General features: G+C 42.6%; 1 protein-coding gene across 3 annotated transcripts; it reads right to left on the reverse strand.

Annotated features, from left to right (window-relative positions):
- Positions 1 to 5,372: 5,372 nt before the first annotated feature.
- On the reverse strand, positions 5,373 to 22,830 carry ZNF354A (zinc finger protein 354A). Of its 3 annotated transcripts, none has more exons than XM_054566306.1 (5): positions 22,673 to 22,830; positions 21,584 to 21,671; positions 17,833 to 17,959; positions 16,501 to 16,596; positions 5,373 to 7,496 (listed from the first exon to the last, which is right to left on the reverse strand). In XM_054566306.1, exons 2-5 carry the CDS (start codon positions 21,614 to 21,616, stop codon positions 5,932 to 5,934), a joined length of 1,821 nt encoding a protein of 606 aa, XP_054422281.1. In that variant the 5' UTR covers positions 21,617 to 21,671; positions 22,673 to 22,830; the 3' UTR covers positions 5,373 to 5,931. The 3 variants fall into 3 exon arrangements, with proteins under 3 accessions (XP_054422281.1, XP_054422282.1, XP_054422283.1); XM_054566307.1 differs by having other exon boundaries at positions 22,641 to 22,682; XM_054566308.1 differs by lacking the exons at positions 21,584 to 21,671; positions 22,673 to 22,830 and having other exon boundaries at positions 16,501 to 16,555; positions 17,833 to 17,960.
- Positions 22,831 to 24,412: the final 1,582 nt, after the last annotated feature.

Genomic DNA, 24,412 nt, shown 5'->3' on the forward strand with positions numbered 1-24,412 from the left:
AAATCATAGGAGTGCCAGAAGGAGAAGAGGGAGTTTCCAAAAAATCGAAAAGTTATTTGAAAAAATAATGAAGGAGAACTTCCCCAATCTGACCAAGGAAATAGACTTCCAGGTGATCCAGGAAGCTCAGAGTCCCAAAGAAGTTGGACCCAAGGAAGCACACACCAAGGCACATCATAATTAAGTTACCCAAGATTAAGGATAAGGAGAGGATCTTAAAAGCAGCAAGAGAAAAGGAGACAGTTACCTACCAAGGAGTTCCCATAAGACTATCAGATGATTTCCTCAAAAGAAACCTTGCAGGCAAGAAGGGACTGGCAACAAATTTTCAAAGTCATGAAAGGCAAGGACTTACATCCAAGACTACACTATCCAGTGAAGCTATCATTTAGAATGGAAGGGCAGATAAAGTGCTTCCCAGACAAAGTCAAGCTAAAGGAGTTCATCATCACGAAGCCCTTATTATATGAAATGTTAAAGGGACTTATCTAAGGAAAAGATCAGAAACTATGAACAGTAAAATGACAACAAACTCATGACTATCAATAACTGAACCTAAGAAGAACAAAAACAAAAACAAACTAAGCAAATAACTAGAACAGGAACAGAATCACAAAATGGATATCAGAGGTGAGGGCAAATGGGGAAAAAAGTACAGGGAATGAGAAGCATAAATAGTAGGTACAAAAGGGACGGGGGAGGCTAAGAATAGTATAGGAAATGGAGAAGCCAAAGAACTTTTATGTAGGACCCATGGACATGAACCAAGGGGCAGGGGATGCTGATGGGGGGGGGGTGCAGGGTGGAGGGGAATAAAAGGGAGAAAAAATGGCACAACCGTAATAGCATAATAAAATATATATTCAAAAAATAAAAAAATTAATTTTAATAACTGTGTACCATGCCAGATAGGCACTTTAATTATCAGGGGAACCACTCTGTAAAGTATATGATTGTCTAACTACTAAGTTGTACATATAAAACTAATATAAAATAATATTGAATGCAAACTATAAATGAAAAATAAAATTTAAAAGTTATGAAAAATGATGGGTGAGTAGATAAACAACATGTGGTCTATACATGCAATGGAATATTATTAGCCTTAAAAAGGAATTCTGATACATGTTACATCGATGAGCCCTGAAACACCATACTCAATGAAATAAGCCAGACACGAGGACAAATAACTGTATGATTCCATGTATTCCAGGTACCCAGACTAGTTAAGTTCATAGATACAGAAAGTATAATGGTGGTTACCATGGGCTGAAGGGAGGTGTAATGGGTAGTTATTGTTTGATGGGTAAAGAGTTTCAGTGTGGAGTGATAAAAACAATTCTGAACATGGATACTGGTGATGGTTGTAAAACAGTATTATTGTACTTAACACCATTGAATTGTACACTTAAGAATAGTTAAAATGTTAAATTGTGTGTGTGTGTGTGTGTGTGTGTGTGTGTATACATATATTTACTACAGTAAGTTATAGAAAAACATGCAGAGGGCCGGCTGGGCACCAATTCAATCCCAAATGCACACATGGAGACACCAAGAAATTGTTGGCCCGCTGGCAAGCCATTGTTGGCCCGCTGGCAAGCCATTGTCTTTCTCCCATCCCAAGAGAAGGGAAAACTTGCTTCTGTGCCTCGTGCCACTGTGGAGAGTAGGCTTTTTTGGTAAGGAAGGCTCTGGGTGTATCTCACAATGGTTATCCTTTCCCTGCCAGAGCCCCGAGGAGGTATTTTTCAGGTCACCACCATGTAAATATGAAGGGATTTTTGGAGCTAATGGTGATGGAATTGTGAGATCCCTTAAGACTGTGGCTCCCAAGAATTTCCCACTTCCAAGCTAGTCCTTACTCAACCTTTAGCAATTCATCAAAATTACCATTTAAATGTTTGCACCTGGTTACTACAGCAATTTCTGTTCCAACTAAGCAGACCTCAGCTGTCTGCTGGGCATGCATGTCTGCAGATTTCAGTGTCACAATTTGCCCAGCAGCTTCAGTTCTCAAGAAGATAAAAGCCATTACCAGCTTGTCCAGATTTTCCTCATTGTAAGGAGTGATGATTTCCATGCTTTTACATGTTGTAGCTAAAACTGGAAGTCCAACCAAATTTTTGAATGCTGGAGAGTTGAAGATTATTAAATGCATATCAAATCACAAAAATCCTTTAACCGTGTAAATGCTGAAGTAATTAATTACGTTAGTATCAACAGAAAGGATACCAGATGTTGTCTGTACAGAACTATGCGAATATGCAGAATATGGGCAGGACCACCAACACATTCCATAAAATCCTCTGGACTTTGTTTCAACTTTGAATAAATGGTTTGAACTTTTGCCATCCATTAAATTTGCATTTGTATGATTTACCCGAGTCAGGGCATTTTCCTCATTAACTCTACTCAATAAGTAAATTTTTGCGAAAAAATTTTATATTGTTTTTGATGTTTTATCTGAAAGGGATTTTACTTGCAATAGTCTTCTAAGCAAGATTCTTTCATGAGACAAACATTGCACAAGCAAAGGGAAATATTTTTCTGCATTGTATCACATCTTGTTTTAAGTTGTAAAATTGTACGTCATTTTAGAGCTTTAATAATTTCTGTAATAAACTAGCTATTTTTATATTATTGCAGTATTTTACCCTGGGACTTTAAAATTCATTTGCAATTTTAGAGTTAGAAAATACTTCTGGTATGTTTGGTCAGTATTTTGTGAAGAAAAGATTCATGGTAATGAAAATGGCGACGAGATACAGCATGGATGACAAATACAACTCCTGCTGTGATTATTTTATCTTCACATCTTTTAATCAGGAAATTTATAACGTATCTTTATTGTTGCTAATCACATATCCCTTAGTTTTAGTGGTCAGTACTCATATATTCTGATTTATATTGACTTTCCATCATTTTGATACTGAATGTTTCATACTAGTTTCAAAAGGTCTTTTTTCTCATGTAATCTGCTGTTGATTCTGATATTCATTTATTGTATTCATTTTTTTCATCCTTTATGATTTGTGTAAATTTTCACTGAGTTGCTCTGTTCTTCCTCTAAGATCACTGTGTATCCATATAATCAGTGTTTTGAACTCTACATTTAGTAGATTGCTTGCCTTTATTTTGTTTAGTTCTTTTTCTAGTTTTGCCCTGTTAATTCATTAGGGACATTTTTGTTTCCTCATTTTGGCTGCCTGTTTGTTTCTATGTGTTAGATAGATCTGCAATGTCTCCCAAGTCTTGTAAGGGTGGACTTACATAGTAGGTATTTTGTGCATGGGGTGACCCTGAGGCCATCTGGCTGTGAAGATTGGTCTAGCTGTTGTGCAGGAGTTGATCCCAGGGATCAGGATTCATTTTAGCAGGGCTCTAGTGTGGTCTGAAGCTGTCCATCAGGTGTGCTGGCTCTGGGGACCCAGGTCAGGTGCTGCCCATGCCTGGCCAGGGGCCACCTAGTAGGAGTTACAAAGTGATCTGAGGTTTGTAGCTGCCTATGCTGTGAACGGAGGCCAGCTGCTACTGCCAGGCTTGAGGCCACTTAGCAAGAGGTACTGAACATGCCAAAGCCAAACACTGCCTGTTGGGGATTTTTGGACCTTTGAGAGATTTTAGGAAAATCCAGAGTGGCCTGAGGTCAGTAGCTTGTGAGAACAGCCACTGAAGGAGGTATGGGCTGGTGGGAGGGCTCAGTGTGGTGAAGTCTCAGGGAATCACTAGGGTGGGGAGAGCAGTGTTAGCCAAATTGATGTGGAGACTCAGATATGGCACCTATCTGCTGTTTGTGGGGAGGGCTCAACAAAGAACAGTGGTGCCTGCCAGCACTTCTATGTGGGCCAGAGCTGACCCTTTATCCCTAGCCCTGAAGCCAGACCATTGTTTCCTCCACTTATGTCCTTGGCGCTTTTTGATCTGCTGCATCACTACTGGAGCTTAAAGCAACCAAGTCTGTCAGGAAGTAAGTCTGTGCATGGTCCTTTAAGAGGATGCCTTTAGGGGTGCTATAGTGGCCCTCCATCTCACCCAGACAGAATCTCTGATTTTCACAGCCACATACTGTGGGGACACTTTCTGGCACTGGCGATCCGGCCTGGGGAGCCTGATGTGAGGCTGGGACCTCACTCCTTAGCAGAGACTTCCACAGCTGAGTTACCCCTCTTGAGTCTCAAGTGCCACACAGGTGTGGGACCAGCCCATTTTGCTCTCCCCTCCTACCAATCTCAACATGGTTTCTTCTTCATAGCCTTAGTTATAGCAGTGCTGCTCAGCTAGTCTTCAGGTGGTTCTCAAAGGTGGTTATTCTGATTTAGTTGTAATTTTGATGTGGTCATAAAAGGAGGCAAGCACAGTATTTACCTACTTGGCCTTCTTCATTCTCCACATTGTTGCCAGAACATTTCCCCTTGCTTAAAAATCCTTGATTCCATCAACTTCAGAATAAAATGCAAACTTCTTGGCATGGCAGCTAGGCCTTTTGTTATGTGGCCTGTCTTCTGCTTAACCTTTAACGTATCATTCTCTTGCTCATTAGTTCTATCCTTGTTTCCACAAAGGTGTCATTATATACGGAGTTTCCTCGTATTTGAAATGCTTATCTTACCCTCTGGAGAGTTCTTACTCTTCTTTTAAATCTTGGCTCAGGTGTCACTGCCTCTGGAAAGCATTACCTTACATTTCCAGGTTTGCTGGGTTAGGTTCAACTTCCTTTCTTCATTCTGTGCAACCTCCATGTTGTTTTATTTCAACATATTGTCCCAAATTACCTATATGCCTGTTAAAACAACTGTATTTACATACTGTGACATAATCCCTTACTCATATGCTAGTCCCTGAATTCTCCCTCATTTCCCCCAATTCATGGCTTCCCTAAACCCTATATCTTTTTAAACCTCCTATCCATGCAGTATAGTATCTTCCCCAAAACTGGGATTAAAAACAAATACTGAGTTTATAAGTACTCCTTTTTTTTCCTGAAATTGTTCGACACTATAGAACACCAAGTAAGGATAACATACTTTTTTATATCATGAAGCTAATCATGTGCCTTTCAATATTTTGGCACAGGTGTGAAGTTTCATTCAACTTTTGACAGTTCCTCTGTTGCAAATTTAAATATATATATTTAATATATGAAATATGTAAATATATATACATATATACTTAAAGTCATATAATAGCTTCAAAACTGAAATAATTGTTAATTTTTCCACTTAATATATCTAAAATAAGAGCTCACAGTGTAAGGCAGGTATATTTTCACAATAAATAACTTCAGGGGAAAATATTCTGAGAAAAGAATTACAAATTGGGTAGAAAGTGCCCAATTCAAAGCAATCACTAAAACAAAGGAAGAAAACAGACTTTTATTTATATTTTTAAATGAAATTCATGCACAAAGTTTGACATCCGGTGAGGAAAAGGACAAACCCCAGAAGCTGAGAGGTAGTTTACAGTTCTTTTTATCTTTTATTTGGTCCTTCTCTCTAAAACTGTGTAATTTCTTAGATCACATCTTTTATATGCCATTAAAATCTTATTTTAAAAAGTATTACCAGTTTATAGTTTCTTCAAAACGAGAAATCCAGTGTACACACCCCACCCCCTGGCCCAGATATTATGGACAATCACATATGGTATCTAGTGTACACTGCTGTAGAGATAAAACAATTCTTTTATCTTACAACTGCCTAAAGTTAATGCTCCTGTTTTGAATTCATTCCAGTTTATTTTAAAAGTGTCTGACACACATGAACACTTTCCACTGTCTCATTATCTATTATGTAGTCAAGATTTATCCTTGGAATTTAACATCTGATGACTAACTTATAGAAAGGTTTTTAGATATCCATTACATTTATTCCATCACTGTCATGTATTCTGGTAAGCTTTGGTTTAAGGCTTTCACATATATAAGTCTACTTTCTAGGAACTCTCTTCAATGTGAATTTTATAATGATTAGTAAGAGATGACCTGTGGTTGAAAAGTTTCCCGCATGTACTACATTCATAAGGTTTCTCTCCAGTATGAATTCTCTGATGGGCGATACGTGATGAGCTTTGTCTGAAAGTCTTCCCACATGTATTACATTTAAAGGGTTTCTCTCCTGTGTGAATCCTTCGATGCTGAATAAGAGCCGAACTTTGGCCAAAAGATATCCCACATTCCTCACACCGATATGGTTTCTCTCCAGTATGAATCCTCTGATGATTACTGAGAGATGAATTACACCTGAATGTTTTCCCACATTCATTACATTTATAGGGTCTTTCTCCAGTATGCATTCTCTGATGTTGAATGAGAGCTGAACTTTGTCTGAAGGCTTTCCCACACACTTTACATTTACATGGTTTCTCTCCAGTATGAATTCTTTCATGAATAATAAGTGTTGAGTGGGAACTTAAGGCTTTACCACATTCATTACAATTATAAAACTTCTCACCAGTATGAATTATTCGATGTCTGTTAAGTCGTGAAATAGAAGTGAAGCCTTTTCCACATTCATTACATCTATAGGGTTTTTCTCCAGTGTGAATTCTTTCATGTTGAATAAGAGATGCACTTTGACTAAAGGCTCTCCCACATTCACTACATTTGAAAGGTTTCTCTCCTGTGTGAATTCTCTGATGATAACGAAGGGATGAGCTAGACTTAAAGGTGTTACCACATTCATTACATAAATAGGACTTCTTTCTGGAATGAATTCTCTGACACCCAGGAAGAGATGTGCTGCAACTAGATGATTTCCTACCTGGATTATATTTATAGGGGTTTTCTCTAGCATGGATTTTTTGATGTATAAAAAGGCCTGACCTTCGACTGAAAGATTTACCACATTCTTTACATCTGTAGGATTTCTCCACAGTATGTGTTCTTAGATGTTTATAAAGGGATGTACTAAGAGTAAAGGCTTTTCCACATTCTTTACAGACATAAGGTTTCTCGCCAGTATGGGTTATTTGATGTTGAATAAGAGCTGAACTTTGGTTAAAAGCTTTTGAACATTCTTTACATTTAAATAATTTCTCTCCACTATGGTTTTTCTCATGTTTACGAAGGGATGAAGTGTTAATAAACGTTTTCTCACATATACTACATTTATAGCGTTTCTCTGCTGTGTTGTTTTTTGGTTGATTAAGTAAATTTAAATTCTGTTTGAAGCTGTTTCCTTGTATTTCACATTTTGGTGGTGTTTTTTCACTAGAAATCAGCTGCTGCCTAATGAGGACTGTCTTTGGGCTGAAGTCTTGGGCAAATTCAGTATTTTTATGTCTTCTTTCTATAGTAAGAATGTTTTTCTGGGTGACTGAAAATATCTGAACACTCTCTTTTTTCTTCTGCTTTCTCTCTAATCTGTCTTCATATATGCAGGGATTTTCTGATTTGAAGTCCCAGGGTCCATTTCTTTTGGATCTTTTCATTATCAGCTCTTGAAATGAAGAATCTTGTGTTTGAGTTGACTTTGTGGTTTTATGACTGCTCTTCCATCCTGGAGGGGGAAAAAACACAAGATATTTCATATGATATAGCATTTGGCTACAGAGACAAAAATGTATAGAATAAATAAATATTGATCATATTTAAATAAGATCTTGGTATTCCCCCCCCCACCAAAAAAATAGCTAAAGGAAAATTTTAGAAAATTTAAGCAGTATAGAGAAATATTGAGAGATGAAGTACAAGAGTAGAAAAAAAGAATAAATCCATTTAGAAGGTGAGTGAAAGAGTGACCAGGAGAACTTGTGAATGGAGAAAAGGAGAGCATGAATTGGGAAAGGCAGTCTGGGATCAGAGTCCAAAGTCCATGACAGACTCCTAAGTTATCTTCATGACATTTCTCTTCTTTTTGCAATCATCCCTAACCTGCAGTTTTCCTTCCTTTCCCTCATGCCAAATTCCTTCATATCTTTTAGATTCAGTTCAAAAATTAACTCTTTCTGAGTCTTTTCCTGACTCTGAGTTTCCATAGTTCATTCTCCTTATTAAAGCACTTACCAGTGTTTTAAAAACATTATAATATCTAAATGTTATTTTCCTTTTCTCCTCTAAGGGTTCTTCACAAACAGATTAGTATGCCCTATTTACCTCTAGATCTTCCTGGTGGCATCCAAAGTATATACAACATATTTTGTTAACCTTCCTTAATTACTTATATATTCCTCACTTGACAAATGCATAACCATACATTTAAAAATAAATTAATTTTTTTAAATAAACTTTTTAAAATAAAATAACCAAAAATTTAAAGGGCTCCTTTGCATCTCATTGTATTTGAGATTCCTACCTGACATTCACTTTCTTACCTATGTGCGTATTTCCTCTGCTTGGTAAACATAATGTATTATGTTCTCTTCTTTTCTTCTACCAGTATTCACTTCTCAGTTTCCTTCATGGATAACTTTTTCTGTTCCCTTTTTAAAACTAGTATTTCCTAGAGTTTGGTTTCTTCTTCCCTCACTCTACACTCACTCCTTGACTAATTTTATATGCACCCATATCTTTACTATTTATTGTAAGGGAAAGAGGAGTTTTTTACTTTCTGCCCAACAACTTCTTAGCTCCTTTTCCATCTAAGTCTTGATAAATTAAATGATCAAATTTCAATACATTGTTTGGGCAAAAGTATGGAAGGCAGTCACATACACACAAAAAATTGGAGTACTTTCCCCAGTGACTATCCCAGTCACTGGTTCTAGGTTTAGTATATTAGAGTAAGATTCTGCAATTTGGATTCTAGCTTGTAATAAGGTAAAGTCTGAGATCCTGCCTCATGCCTGTGTGTAAAGACCGCAGTTTTCTGACCAACACCTTTACTAAAGCCTTGAACATTTGAGCACAGGTACCTAAATGGCATTTTGTTTCCCTTGATTAACTGAAGTCTCCTATAGTCTCCTAACTAGTCTCCCTGTCTCAAATCTTGCTCTCTACCAATTCAGTTTCCACACTGTAGCCAGAGTAATCTTTCAAAAAGCAGTATCTTATGATGTTGCAAACTTCCAATTCATCTTTAATGATTTATACGTAAGGTCCAGAGTACTTAACATGGTGTTCAAGGTATTTCACAATCGACCTTTATCCACCTTTGTCATCTCCCTCCCTTGGCTTGTCAGGTATGCTGAACTATGTGCAGTTTCTGGACCACTCCATGTTTTTTCCTGTTTATCTTTGCATGTGCTGTAAACACCCTTTTTATTAACAAATAGTTACTAAGTATCTATCATGTGCCAGGTAATGTTCTAGGAATGTAGACAATGTGATGAGTAAGATGGAGTTCTGGAACTTACACTTTGGTATGTGTATATGTGAGTGCTGAGGGGAAGGGGGAAAATGAAGTGACAAATAATAAGTAAATAAAAGCCATATGGATGTGTGAAGAAAGAGGTTCCCAGGCAAAGGAAACAGAACACAAAAGTGTGGTGACTTCAGAGGAACAGCAAAGAGGCTCGAGTGCAGTAATTAAGAGGGAAAAGGGTAAACGAGACTGGAGCAAAAGGTTATATTAATCATATTAAGGTCTCTTATGTTATAGTAAGGTCTTTGGAATTTTATTCTAAGCATGACCAAAAGCCACAGGGAAATCGCATGCTCAAGTTAGCTACTATGCAGAAAACAGAAGGGTGGGGCACAAGTGGAAACAGGAAGGAGGGAAACCACTTAAGAGGATACTGCAGGTAGGTGAGAAAGGGGTGCAGGTACAGGTGATTTCATCAGGATATACCATTAAGGAAGTACTAACAACACTGGACTTGCCGCTGTACTGTAGGTTGGGTGCTGAGAGGGAATAAAAATGCTAGGTTCACTCCTAGGTTTCTAGCCTGAAAATGATGAATCCTGGTACAAGTTACTGAGAAGGGGAAGACCAGGCAGTGGGCAAGCCTGGGCTGGGGAGCATTCTGTTTCTGGTAAGTTATGGATAAGATGTCTTAGTAGACTCTAAAAGAAGAAACTGAAACAGCCCTGACTGGTATGGCTCAGTGGATTGAGTGCCAGCCTGCAAACCAAAGGGTCGTCAGTTTGATTCCTAGTCAGGACACATGCCTGGGTTGCCCTGGTCGCTGACTGAGGGAGTGTGGGGAGCAACCGATTGGTGTCTCTCTCAAACACTGATGTTTCTCTCCCTCTCCTTCTCCCTCCCTTCCGCTCCCTCTAAAAATAAATAAAATATTTTTTAAAAAAAGACACTGAAACAGTCAGTTGTATATGTTATTTTGGAGATCTGAGAAAAGGTCAGAGCTATAGTTAGGTATTTGGGAGTCATCTGTAGGTTAAGTTTTATTTAAAGCCAAAGAACTAAAAGAGAGCACTTAGGCACTGAAACACTAGAGGTCAAGAAAAGGAAGAAAATCAGAACAGTATGTGTTCCAGAAGCCAAAGGAAAAAAGTACTTTGGGGGGGAGTGAACGATCAACTTTGGCAAAGAATCTGAGAGCTAAAAACTTCATCCTGATTATGTCAAGATGAAATTTATTAACTGTGTTTGTTATAGAATAATAAGGAAGAAAATCCCACTGGAGTATACAGAAGAAACAATGGGAGGAGGGGGTTTAAAAAAAAGTATAACCATAAAGTATAGAAACACTTTTGAAAATTTTTTGTTTAAAGAAAAATAGAGAAATACAACCTGGGGTGATTTTATTTTTTAATGGAAGTGATTACAGCTACAATGATCCACACCAATACTGGTAACCACATCTCAACTCTACTCCAAAGTGCCAATGCCTTGGTCCTGAAGTTGTGTTTCCCCATTAAGTCATATGAATCCTAAATTGTGGACCTTCTAATTGTTCCTTAGGATCTACTTACAAGTATTCTACAGCCTATAGATGTTTCCTGAAGTGCTGATGGAGCAGTTTAGCTTCTGCTCCAGAATCAAGCTTAGGCCTGAGCTATCTCATCAATAAGGTTAAGACTTAAGTCAGAAGTTTAGAATCCAGAATGACCTTGCTAATGACCACCATCCTGACTAGTCCATGTCATTAGGTCTACATTCTCCTCCCTTGGCTCTTATGACACTCTGCAAGTTTCTCTCCTTCAATGATTTCATCCACTCCCACACTTCATGTGTGAATGACTAGACTACCCTGACTCTTCTCAAAATACTTTACTGAGGTATTTCCAATTGACTGTTGGATTTTCCATTTGAGCATCTTTCTTTTAAATAACTCAGCCTGTCCAAACCTGAACCCAGTGAATTCCTTTTCAAACTTTTTTCTGTTTCCCAGTTCTGAATCACATAACCTTTTCAGTTACTTTGCCATAAATTCTTAGAATCAGAATCTTCTCTTCGCTGTATTCCAAATCTACTCAGTAATCAGATTCTTTTAAATCTCATCACTAAGATGTCTCTAACAACCATCATTAATACATCCAAGTTCAGTATCTCCTTACTCTATAGTGACTATTGTTGCTGAACCTCAATTTGATCCTTCTTTTCGCCTTTCTAGTATTATTTTCCACTAGATATCTATCTCCCTCTTACTTATACAGAACTCTTCTTATTGTTTCAAAAAGCACTGACTATTCCTTATTTAATTCATTCATCAAATATTTAAAAGTCACCTATAATATGCCAGGTTCTACCCTACGCATTGGCGAGCTACAAGATATTCTATATCCAGTCATAAAAAGAAACATTAATTTCTTCAAGGGGTTTACAGTTTGGCAATAGAGACAAAGAAGAAGTAGGCAATCACAGCATAATGTGATAATTTCTACAACAAAAGGTAAAAATGGAGGAGAAAGTGAGCTTAGAATAGCATCCAAATCACCCTTAAATAGTGGAAAGTGTAGGCTGCAAAGGGATACAGGCACTGGTTAGAATTTTTTTGGGAAACATCTAAGTTGGGTTTTTAAAGGATCAGTCGTCGATGGAGGGGTAATGTGAGGGCTAAAGGCAACATCAAAATCTCTAAATCCAAGCCAGCTTTCTAGACTTGTTTCCTGAAGTAGCCCTCCCTCCCTTATCCTATCGTTGGTCAGATTCAAAATTATCACTGTAAAAATATCATATACATTTGCAGTCTCAGAAGATTTTTAAAACTCAGATTACGGAGGGAGCTACATGCTGGAACCCTACATAACACTATCATAAGAGGCAGTACTACACATTTGTAAACATCCTTTTCAATACTTGTATTGCTGAAAAAGAATAATGCTGTTTTAGAAATTTTGTTGTTGATAATTCTAACTTTTAAGCTTTTTATTATGGAAAATGTTTAACATATACAAAAGTAGAATGAATTGTACATGTTATCTCCAAGGCAGCTTCAACGATCACTAATGCTGTCTCATCTATTACCTTGTTATGGAGTGAATTCTGTCACTTAAAAAGGGTATGTTGAAATCCTAACTTGCAAAAACTCAGAATGTGACCCTTATTTGGAAATAGTATCTCTGCAGATTTAATCAAGTTAGGATGAGGTCATTAAGATGGGTCCTAATCCAATATGACTGGTGTGCTTAAAAAAAGGAAAATTTGGACACAGGCGTGTAAAGAAAGAAGTCCATGTGAAGACACTCACAGAGAACACCAAGGGACAACAGCAGCAAAGACTGGAGTGATGCAACTGCAAGCCAAGGCAAAAGGACTGCGAGCCACACCAGAGGCTGGGAAGGGACAGGAAAGGATTCTACCCAGTCTCAGAGGGAGCACGATCCCAACACTACTTTGATTTTGGACTTATAGTCTCCAGAACTGGGAAACAATGTATTTCTGTTGTTTTCAGCTATACAGTTTGCATTACTTTATTATAGGAGGCTGAGAACATTAATATAAACTCTCACATCTCTTCCACTAGAGTATGCTAGAATAAATCCCAGATATTATATCATTTCATCCATATTTCATAACATATTTCTAAAGAGTAAGAACTCTTTGTGAACACAAACATATACTTATTATAACCACCAAAATCAACAATATTGTTTCAAGTTATTTTTGCCTGTAAGATATTAAAGTTCTGCATCCAATTCCAATGTGCGTGCTAGGAGGAAGGGGAGCGGTCCCCACACCAACACCAAGCAATTCTCAGATACCAGTTTAGTGTCCTACCTGGAAACAGCATCCGATCCACAGGCTAAGGGTTCAATCCCACAAGACTGCCTCCCCACCCACTTCAGGCATCAATGAAAGACCCAATTTATCATCTGACCAACTAGTATAAATCAGAGGTTCCCACGATCTCCTCCTTGGATTCAACTAATTTGTTAGAGCAGCTCACAGACCTCAGAAAAACATGTTACTCACTAGATCACCATATTATTATAAAAGACTGTAACTTGGTAAGAGTCAGGTGAATGGGGCAAGGTATTAGAAAATGGTAGCGATTCCATGTCCTCTCCGAGCACACCACTCTCTAAGAAGTCCCATGTGTTCACCAATCCAGAGCAATGAACACAAGCTCTAGTTCTTTGAAGAGATGAACAAGAACTGCAAGCCAGCAGTCATTAGTCCTCAAAATGCAGAGCAGAAGGAGGTGATGGTGAAGAGACAGCTGGGACCAGGCCACGCTGGGGATTGGATGTGATCTATGAAGCCACTAGAGGTTTTGAGCGTGGGAATGATATAACTTGATTTGCCTTTTAAATAAATCATCCTGGCAGCTACAAGGAGAGTGGATGCTGGCGGCAGGAGAGAGGTGCAGGGCCCATGGTGGAGTCTTTGTTGGGAAGGGCAGGGGCAAAAACAAGACTAATTCAAACACATTATCACAACTACAGAGTATTTGGGCTCCACCCCACCATGTAATACATTCACTAAATAAGTAAAACCACTGCATGCTATTTCACTAGGCTGCTCACCCCGACAGCACTTTTGTGCAAGTTAGAAAAAGACATTGTGCCCTCTGCACAGCAGCCCCAGCAAATTTGGGAGGAAGGCAGCCCACCACGCCCCCTATGCTGACCACCCTGCACGGGAACCCTACATGGCTTCCTGCATTGTGATAACACAGGAAGAGAAACAGATAAGGAAAATACTTATTCATTGCAGGTAACAGTTTACTTACCTAGATCATCCACTGATTTTTAAATTTTAGATTTCAAGAATCCATGCACATCTGGGTATAAACCAAACTCCTGGGATGTACAAGTTTGTATATAATCACATTCTTATTACAACTCTTCCAGAAAGCATAACTCACTGATTAGACTTATGGCACATTTCTTAAGCAAGGGACTAGGTGCACAGCAGCTGAGCCACCTCCTACCACCTCTCAATTTAAAACCTACACACTCAGAGATGATTCAGAGTTTTTCTTTTTTGTTGCGTTTTTCCTACTTGTGAACAGTTTTGAAGTGAAAATAATTTTTTAAAAAGTATATTTTGAGGCAACTAGAGGTTCTAGGAGTCCCAACCTGGGAGCATAAGCTTTTCTGTCACCAGCTATTCAAAAGGTAGGTCTTTGGTTCTGGTTTGGAGTTAACAGTCTGCATTACTTTCAAGAACATCCAGGTCCTTCACCCGAGCTCACGGGGTAGGGAACTCCCCCTGGGAAAGGACACTGTTCTGAGGCCACTTCCACCCAGGCAGACAGGGGACTTGCCAGGGGCGCAGAACAGATGCAACCACACGTCAACACGCCCAGGACATCCCGTCTGACTTTCATCCTTGAGGAAAGCACACGCTGCTTGTCTCTGATGTCCTTCCTTCCTTCGGACATCCACTCATGGTTCCCCTTCCAGAGGTCTTCCCAAACCTGGGGCAGGGCTAACTGAGGACCCGACCTCCTCACCAGTTGGCCCCAGTGTCTCTCTGGACAGCACTGGACCCCAGTCATGTGTTCTATGCTGTTTAATCCAAAGAAGGCTCACTTGGGAAGTGATACTTCCACATGCAGCAGAGGTCCTGAGGCGCGGAAGGGAAAGGATTCCTTCTTCTCGCCCTCTGACAGCTCAGCCCATACCCAGCAGCGGGACTAACACCCTCCTCCCTGCTCGCTCCTGTCTGCACACCTGGCCTCCTTCTCTGGATGCTCACACATGCCCTTTTCTACGCCTGAAGTGCGCCCTGTCCTCAGACCCACCCTTCCTCAGGGATGCCTTGGCCGACACCACCCGTCCTGCTCTCGGTTCTCAGCACTTTGTATCTTTCCCACAAGGTCCTGGCTGGAACCTGCTGTGTGCTCTCAGTTCACGGACATGCGTCTCCCACTCGATGGCGAGCTCCACGAGTACAGGCCCTGCGTCCTTCTGTCCCCAACTTCTACCACAGCCTCTTTTCCCATTCCTCTCCCGATTCTTCTTTCTTAATCCACCTCATAAATGCCGGTGTTTCCTGGAATTCTGTCCTTTGTTCTGTCCCCTCGCTGCTGAGCTCAAGGCCTCCAGTGCCACTTTTGTACCAACGGTTCCTTGACTCTTGAGTTCCAATCCCATGTACCTTATACAACTGCCCATTGGCGATCTCTACCACAGTATTTCACTCACATCTCAAATGAACCCACGCCACACAAAACTCGTTCTATACCCTTAACAAGGGACCCCTCCCATTCCCTCTTGAATCCCACTACACTGCCTCCTTCTAGGCCTAGGTACATCTTGCTTACAGTGTGCACTAGTATCCAGAAACTTCCCATATCTAGTTTTGCCTCACTTTAAATCTATTCCCTGCAGTGCTTCCAAAGTGATTGTTCTTATTAATATCAAATTACTAATGGCTTCATGAATTATTCTCCATGTGAAAAATGAAAAGACTACATGTAAAAAAAGTCTCCTTTTATCCCGCCCATTCTCAATCCCATTCCAAATGTAACTCTTACCAGCTAAGCTGGGCCCCTGACCTTTCTCTCTGTACTTACCTGCATGTTATACCTGTAGACAAACACCCACATAATTTTCTTCAAACATAAATGGTGACACAGCCTAACAATGCTCCAGAACTTGCTTTAGTCCTTGACATGCCTTGGGGGGAGCTCTGTCCACACCTGGTGCTCTCTTTCTGACCAGAGTAGGGACACAACACAGCTTCTTCAGCTGTGCCCTTACTGAAGGACATTAAATTGTTAAATTCAGACCGAGTTTTTCAAAATATCAAGGACCATATAACTCTTCTGCTTCAAATCCTCTGCAGTCACCCACCAGACAGCTCTTATCTCTAAGAACTGTACCAAAGCGCTTTATAACAGAGCCCCCAAGTTTTCTAAAATTCTTTCTTCGTCTCGTTCTTTCCCCATGTACACACCCTGAGCCTCAGTCAGAATGAACTACTTGCAAGTCCTTAAATACACCACGTTCATTGAATGAACACATGAGGATGCTGTCTCCTCTGAAACAACAGGGAAGGACGAGAAGAGGGATCCTGACAGACTCATCTGTGAAATGATTCCCAGGGAAGAAGAGGACACTCATGTCTGGGGTCTTCAGCGTCTCCCTCTCCAGCACGTCCTGAGGACCGAGAACCCTGGAGAAAGTTCCCCGACCATCGCCCGCACGCCACACCATACACGTGTCAGACCGTTGCCTGCGGGGCTTCCCGGCCCCTCCACCCCACTCACCGAGAGGGGCGCCTCCGGGACGGTCCTCCTCTGCCTTCCAGGGCTCTTCTCCTTGCTGCAACAGGGAGATCACTTTTGGTTTGGGAAATGGGAGTCCTGCTCACAGAAAAAAAGAAAAAAGACTTGGTTTTGTTTTGACACAAAGAGCTATGCCAGATCTGAGTGGAAAACTGAGGGGAGGGAACAAAAAGCTTCAGTGAGGTGCTCAAGTTGTGTCCCCGTGACGTGAGACGTGTGTTAGGAAAAACAAAGGGACTTGTAGGATGTGACTGTGTAACAATTAGTTGTATGTCAGGGGAATGGCATAAACATGCAGCCTTGGTTATTAGGGCGCCGCTGGCTTCCTATAGAAGAATGTGTTAAATGTATAGACTGAAATAAAATTTGGCATCTATGGAAAGGATTATGTACTAAGCTTGTTTGAAAAGAGAAAACACTGACTTCCTTTCATGATGGCAGCAGTCAGCAAAATTTGGGTCACAGTGAAATCTAGACTACTGTTTACGTATGGCCTTACGTATGTCTCAACCACTTTGAACACAGGGTGGTCGAGAAAAAAAACCAAGTATGTTAAAGAAGCTATATGTGGCCCACAAAGCCTAAAATGTATCTTCTTGGCCCTTTACAGAAAATGTCTGCTGATCCCTGGAAAAGACAAGTGGGAAAGGCAAGTGGTGGGTCCAGAGATTAAACAAAACCCTCTATTGAAAAGGGCAAAGAAACCACAAAAATAAATCATAAGGAAATAATGCCTGAACCATGAAGAAACTCCTAGTGTGTAATTGTACAGAGAGCAGGGGATGATTATCAATACCACCTCCTCCACTCCCAGTCAAGGGGCAATTCCGTGAGTACGGGGGGAGTATATTTTTAAGATTTACTTGTAAAGATCCCGTAAGGACAATCTCAGAGCAAAACTCAGTGAAACCTTGTTAGACAACCCAAGGCTTTTATCCAGGAGAGCAGCTACTAAGTTACCTCAGTTTCTGGATTGGAAAAGAGAACTAGGAAAGCCAAGTGGCAAGTCAATGAAGAGGGCTGAGGAACACTTTCTGCTGAGAGGTGGGCAATCACACACAGAAGAACCGTAATGGGAAAATGATCGCTGAAATGGGAGGCAATCTCCACGGCGTAACTGTGGAGACTGTGCTACCCGTGGGGCAATTCCATGCCTACAAAGGGGAAAGGTCTTCCATATTTATTTTTGGAGATCTAATTATGCAATCCTCTGGCAAAACAGCCAAAGTTTCTGATGACCCACGGCTTTTATCCAGGAAAGTGGGTGCTGAGTTGCTCCATATCTAAATTCTGCACCCCCAGGGACGTCCTTACCCAGCGAGACCAGGTGACTGTAGTTCTCCAGCATCACATCCTGGTACAAGCTTCTCTGAGATGGACGCAGCTTTCTCCACTCGTCCCGGGTAAAGAGCACGGCCACATCCTCGAATGTCACTGACACCTGCCATGAGAAGCCATCCCAGCTCGCCAGGACCCCGCCACAGAGTGACGAAGGGGGCAGCGGGGAGGTAGGTGGGTTACCATGAAATGCTTATTCGGAGATTTCCACAATCTACTCCTCAGGTTCCGTTACTGTGCTAGAACGGCTCACAGAACCCAGAAAAACAAGTTATTTACTAGATTACCGGTTTATTATAAACTGCAACAGCCAATGAAGAGATGCACAGGGCAGGCTTTGGGGACAGGGGAATGGAGCTTCTGCACCCTCTCAGGATGTGCCACTGTCCTAGAATCTCCGCGCTCACTGGACACAGATCTGATTACGATAACTCAGCTCTCCAGGAAGAAGTAGGGAGGGGCCGCAGGAGTTTGCAGAGGCAGTTGCAGGCAGTCTAGGGTGGGACTGGCTGGGAAGCTGAATGCCTCCAGAGCCGACGGAGATACAAAGGGCTGGCTCTGGGGCTCAGGGAGAGCTCTCCGACTGCTGAGCTGGCTTTCGCTCAGGCTCAGGCTCTTCTTCCTTGAGGATGGTGTGGCAGCAGCCTCCGTTTCCCAACAGATAGCGTTTCGTATGGGAAGGAACTCCAGGCACAGCCTAGGATCGGGCTGGCCTGGCAGAGGGTAGCAGGTTTATTCTTGGGTGTTCTAGAGGGGAGGGGCTCTGAGCCAGAGGCTTGTCATTCTTCCAAAACTGTGTAGATTTTGTATGTTATATTGTTTTTAGTTTGTAAACTAAACCCATAGAAACAAGATACCTAAAAACTAACAGGGAAAACTAGGAGAACTCAGGTGTTAGTTTAGCATTAATTGATAGGCTTGGGTGATTAAAGCGGTGACCTGATAGGATTTAGTCACTGCTCAAGAATGAAGACTCCTTTCCTTTTTCACCAAACCTCTGCCTCTGCAATTTTTGCCCAGAGGCTGGAGGCAGGCAGCAGGACCCCCAGTAAAGTTTGGTAACACGTTCACCAACCAAGCAACTCTAAAAACCCTGTCCTCGTTGGGTTTTTATGAAGGCTTCATGAGGAAGGCACGATGGATTAAATCACTGGCACAACCGATTAAATCATTACACAGGCAGGACTGATTCAACCCGCAGCCTGACGCAGGCGGGGCGGGGTGAAGGCTGAAAGTTCCAACCCTCTAACCAGGGTCGTTTCTCTGGCAACCAGCCCCAGTCCTCAAGTCACCTCATTCATAGAAACTCTGGTGGGACTGAAAGGGCTGGTTAGGAATAACGAAACATAGCCATTTCACCTTTATTGCTTTGAAGTTATTTCAGATAAAAACCCCAATTATTACTGATCACTTAGGGAATTAGAAGCATTTTGGAAGCTATATGCCAGCTGGGGCGAAGACCAAATACGTATTTTATATTATACGTCACAATATCATGGCTGCTCAGTGGGAGAGATGGGATTCCAGTCCAGGTGAATGTGCAAGGGACCTTCCGGCCCACTCTGCAAAACTGCCTGGCAACGCCCCCCGTAGGCTAGGGATAAACGAGGCAACCCATTTACTGAGAATGGATGGTGGTGATGGTCACAGAACATGAATGTACCAAATGTCACTGAGTCACACATCCAAAAAGGGTTGAAGTGGTAAATTTTATGTATCTTCTGCCACAATAAATAGTTAAAATGGTAAAATACATACACACATATGTACATATATACCTAAAGGTGCATAAAAAATGATTCTGAGGGGCCACAGTGATTATCTCCAGGTGCTAGGGTAAGAGTGACTTTAATTTCTTCTTTATACATGTACTTTTTTATTCCCTGAATTTTTAACATGTATACATGTATGCAATAGATGCATAAGATAATAGCTCACTGGCATACGAGGGAATACAAAAAATGATCTTGTCCCCAGAAGAACTTAACAAGCCAATTGGCAGAGAAGAAAAACACATGACATAACTTGAGCAATGAAAGAAAAAGTGCAGCTGGACAGGACTGCAGGCCGTCTCCTCCTTCAACCCTCACCTTAGCGATGAGGAATGCGAGGTCCAGGGCAGTCAAGACTCAGGTCACCTAATTTATTAGTGACAGAGGCAGAACAATAATTCAAGTTTGGGTTTGTTTTGATTTTTTTCAACCCAGTACTCAGTATACTCTCTCTCTGGTCATAAACGTCCTGTCAGTGAGTTTTCCACACGGGTAGGTCCAGGCAGTACTGACGTGCAGGCAGCGGGCAAGGTTAGGGAGAGTGCAGTACTGGATTCAGTCACACACAGAGGGGAGAAGATTCTGGGCAAGACAGCAACGTGGCTCTGTTGGAATGGAATGGCGAAGCCTTAGAAAAAAGCAGCCCACATGTGCAATGGGAGGCTCTAGCCCTAGTCTCCCAAGAACAAACACCACCAAACTTTGATAACGTCACAGTGCAGAAGAGCCCTAGGAGCACATGGCTGGGTCTGCCCTGTGCTCTGAAAGATCGCCAGGGCAATGGCTGGGCGACAGCAAGCAGGAACTGAGAGCCCCACATACCTGGGCTTGAGCTCAGGTTACCTGACTTGTGCTCTTAGGAGAATGAGAACAAAGGTAAAGCCCTCAGGATGTTCCCCTGCAACCTTACCTGTTATTGCAGGATGAAGATGAGTAAAGAAAGGACAAGTACTTTTTGGGTTCTGGGAGCATTATTGTATAGCAGTTTCCTTCTATTGACAATAATGGTACTATTACCAGAAAAACATCGTTCAGCTACCATGATAACCACATTTTTGCCCAGCCTTGATCTAAACATCTTCCATGCGCTAATTTATGTGATCATTTTACAGGTGAGAAAAGAGACATGGAGAGATGGAGGTATTTGCCCAACACCCAGAAATGGTAGCAGAGGACATGGGTTCAAACCCAGCCATCTGACTCTAAAGCCCCACTTCCTAGCCACTGCATACACTGCCTTTCTACTACCAATATCCCAGGAAAGCCTTCCTGCTGCTTTCTGAGGAGTCAACAGACCTCTCCAACTGTGTCCCCTCCAACATGGCGAGCCTGTGTTCAAGCACTGGCTCACTGTATGCGGTCCTGCCCTCATTCCCACACATGAAGATGAAAACAGTAGGTCAAGGTCAGTTTTCATGGGTGGTAGAAGCAAGGCACACAATCCACAAAGCTAAGAGGGAGGAAAAAACTAAAACTATGGATTGGAGAAGCCTAGGAAAGGTATCATGAGGACCCTTAGGGGTGGAAAGAAAGAAAAACATTCTTGCCAAGGGTAGGGAGGGAAGTGTGGGTGAGCCAAGGAGGCAGGGCCAGGCAGGAACGCTGCCAAGTATGATGTTTGTTCTGTCCCCAGTGATATATGACGTGTGGCATCTTACCTGTCAAATTAGTAATCATGCACTGAATTGAGATTAATGAATACAAGTGTGTCTATTAGGAAAAGAAAAGGGAAACACTAGATAGGGATTTGGGGTAGAGACAAGCATTCACTGCAGAATCCACCGTCCACCAGGGTGGACCAACTCTTTCAAGGGAAAAGGACTTGGGCTCCAAACCCCGAGGAAGGCTGCACTGGGTAGGGAACGTCAGTTGGAGCGAAAATGGAAAACAAACAAAAACAAATAAACAAAAACGACAGCAATCTGTCCCTAAGATCTGAGATACAGTGAACTCACCTGAGAGCTGGCTTCCCTCTGCTCAGGAGCCATGTCTTCCTTTCCTGCTCTTCCCCCTGAGGATGGGTAGAGTCTCCAGAAGGCAGATCTGAGTGAAGAAAATGGGAACCAGGAGAGAGAGGCCCCTTCCACTTTGGGCCCCCAGAATCAGCAGCTCTCCAAATCCTAAGGCCACCTGAGAATGCCCCACGTGCCCTCAGAGAGGGGAGACGGGAGGAGCCAGGGACAAGCAGGGCCGGAGAGAAGGGCTGGGCCACCTGGTGCGGGCGCCAACCTGGCACCGATCAGCAGCAGCAGCAGCGAATCGGGGCCTCGCCGCGAGCCAGGCCCCGCCCGCGTCGTTCAGTCCCCCAGCACCGCGGGCACGGTAATCACCCCCACTTTACAGACCAGGAAACTGAGGGCGGAGTGCGAGCGGCGCGCGCGCTCACACAGCCGGCGAGGGCGCCCAGGGTTCCCACCGCGGCCCCAGAGCATCCCCTCTGGCCTCACTGCGCGCCAGCGACAACTTTCTCCGCCACAAGCCTTTCCCACCCAATGCCCCTCCTTCCTGTCAAGGAATCAATTTCCAGACAATTAGAGAAAACTGCCTCGGCAAGGGTAAACATCCGCTTCCCCAGGGCGGGGAGGGGGCTGCTGGCTGAGAAGTTGGTACAGAAAACAAAGACTCGGGTCAAGGTCCTGACTCTGCCAATGAGGGAAGTCGGCCTTTCACTTCTCGGGGAAAACATCGTTCCGCTCGCCCCCCGGGAGGGCAGCGGCGGCCGGAGCGGAGGAAACACCTTTCCTCTCGTTGAATGACGGCCGATAGTAGACTCAAAGGCCGGCAGGGGCCGGGCGGGGAGCGCGCTGGGAACGGCCGCTGGGGAAGCAGGAAGGGGGCTGGGACCTGGGGCAACGAGGACGAAGTGCCGCGTTCAAGGGCAGGACTGCGGGGCAGCTCTTGGGGGAGGCGGACAGAGCCGGGATGCCCGGCGTTTGGCCGCTCGCGCCCACAAAGGCCCAGCGCGCGCCTCTCGGGCCTGTGCCGCGCATCCTCCCGAGGCCCCGGTCCTACCTCCCGCATCCCGCGGACCCTCAGCCGCTCACCTCGCCCAGGCCTCGGGGGCTGCGGGAGCCCTGCCTCCACCGGGCGCGGTCCGTAGGAAGGGGGCTCCGGAACTTCCCCGGCCGGACGGCGGCCTCTGCTTGAGACTCCTGTAGGTCTCCGGCCGGGGAAGCCACTCTCGGGGGGCGACAGGTCCGGGAGGGGCGGGGCCGGAGGCGGGGTAGGGCGGCCGCTAATCGCTCTGGGATGTGTAACCCACGCGAGGACCCGAGGATTCTGGGAAGTGTAGTTCTCCGCGCTTGTCGGAGAGGCCGGGCCCTAGCGAGTCCGCGAGTCCCTAGACCCCACTTCCGGACTTGGAGCCACCCTGAGTGTTTCTCAGAGCCGTGGGTTCCCGGGTCCTCGGTAAGGAAGGGGAGGTTCCCCTCCAAGTCATTGAGCGAAAGTATATGTGAGCCAAGCCAGTTGGAAGTATGCCGGTGAACAAAACAAAGATCATTCACTGATCACTGCTCTCGAGAACTTTTGGGGAGGAAGGAAGCGGATAGTACGCCATGAACAGTTATATGACCTTTTGAACAGTGTGTTATCTATCTGGACGTCCTTTTTATAATGCATAGTAAGAACTTTCTCTACTTTGTCTAATAAATGTTGTCCAAGTTCCATTGTCAAGAATGTGTTGTCCAAAATGCCTGTTTAGTTTTTAAAGAGGGAACTCCCCCCTTTGCTTGGTTTTTTGTATGTATGGAGTGTTATGACAGGAGACAAATGGAAATGGGATATCCCATTGCCAACTTGAGGTGATATTCCATATCCAAACATACATGTGAAATAAACTCACTATTTTAATAAAGTAAAAAAGAAAACTCAGTTAAAAATAATTTTGGATCCAACAAAAATGGGAGAAATATTTTAACAGTGAAGATAAATAGATATCAAATGAGAATATGCTCCATATTTTAGTCATTAGAAAACTTCAGACTTAAACCCCAATGAAATACCATTACACAGCGACAATACCAAATACCGGTGAAGATGCAGAGAAACTAGACTTCTCACAGATAGTAGGTGGGACTCTAAAATTTTACAGCCACTCTGGAAAATGGTTTGGTGATTTTTAAAAATAAATTTAAATATAGAGCTATATACCTAGAGAAATGGTAACATAGAGCCTACATGCATGTTTATAGTAGCTTTATCCATTCAGTGGAATTCTATTCAGCAATAAAAAGGGACAAATTGTTGATATACAAAATATCATAGATGAATACCAAGGGCACTAGGCTAAAGGGAAAAGCAAGGTTGAAAAACTTATATACATTATGAATCCATCTACATGACATTCAGGAAAAGGCAAAACTCTAGGGGTGGAGAATATATCAAGGGCCGACAGGGGCTCGGGGAGGAGGGAGAGCTTGACTGCAAGGGGACAGCATGGGGAACTTTGGAGGTAATACAGCTGTTCTCTTATTGAAATTTTTTATCAATTATAGTTGGCACTCAATGTATTAGTTTCAGGTGGAGAGCAGACTGTTTTAGTACCCTCCTGACACCATGTATAGTTATTAGGATATGATAGACTGTGCTGTAGCTTACATTCCTATGACTATTTTGTAACTGCCAATTTGTGCTTCTTAATCCCTTCACATTTTTTGCCCAGCCCCTGAGCCTCTTTCATCTGGCAACCATCAATTTGGTTTTTGTTTCTATGAGTTTCTTTCTGTTTTGTGTCGTTTTTTTAGGTTACACATATAGGGTGAAGAAAATGTAGGTTTACAGTT

This window comes from Pteronotus mesoamericanus, unplaced genomic scaffold (genome assembly GCF_021234165.1).
Source record: "Pteronotus mesoamericanus isolate MK-2021 breed Mesoamerican mustached bat unplaced genomic scaffold, CSHL_Meso_final contig_171, whole genome shotgun sequence".
NCBI classification, from domain to species: Eukaryota; Metazoa; Chordata; class Mammalia; order Chiroptera; family Mormoopidae; genus Pteronotus; species Pteronotus mesoamericanus.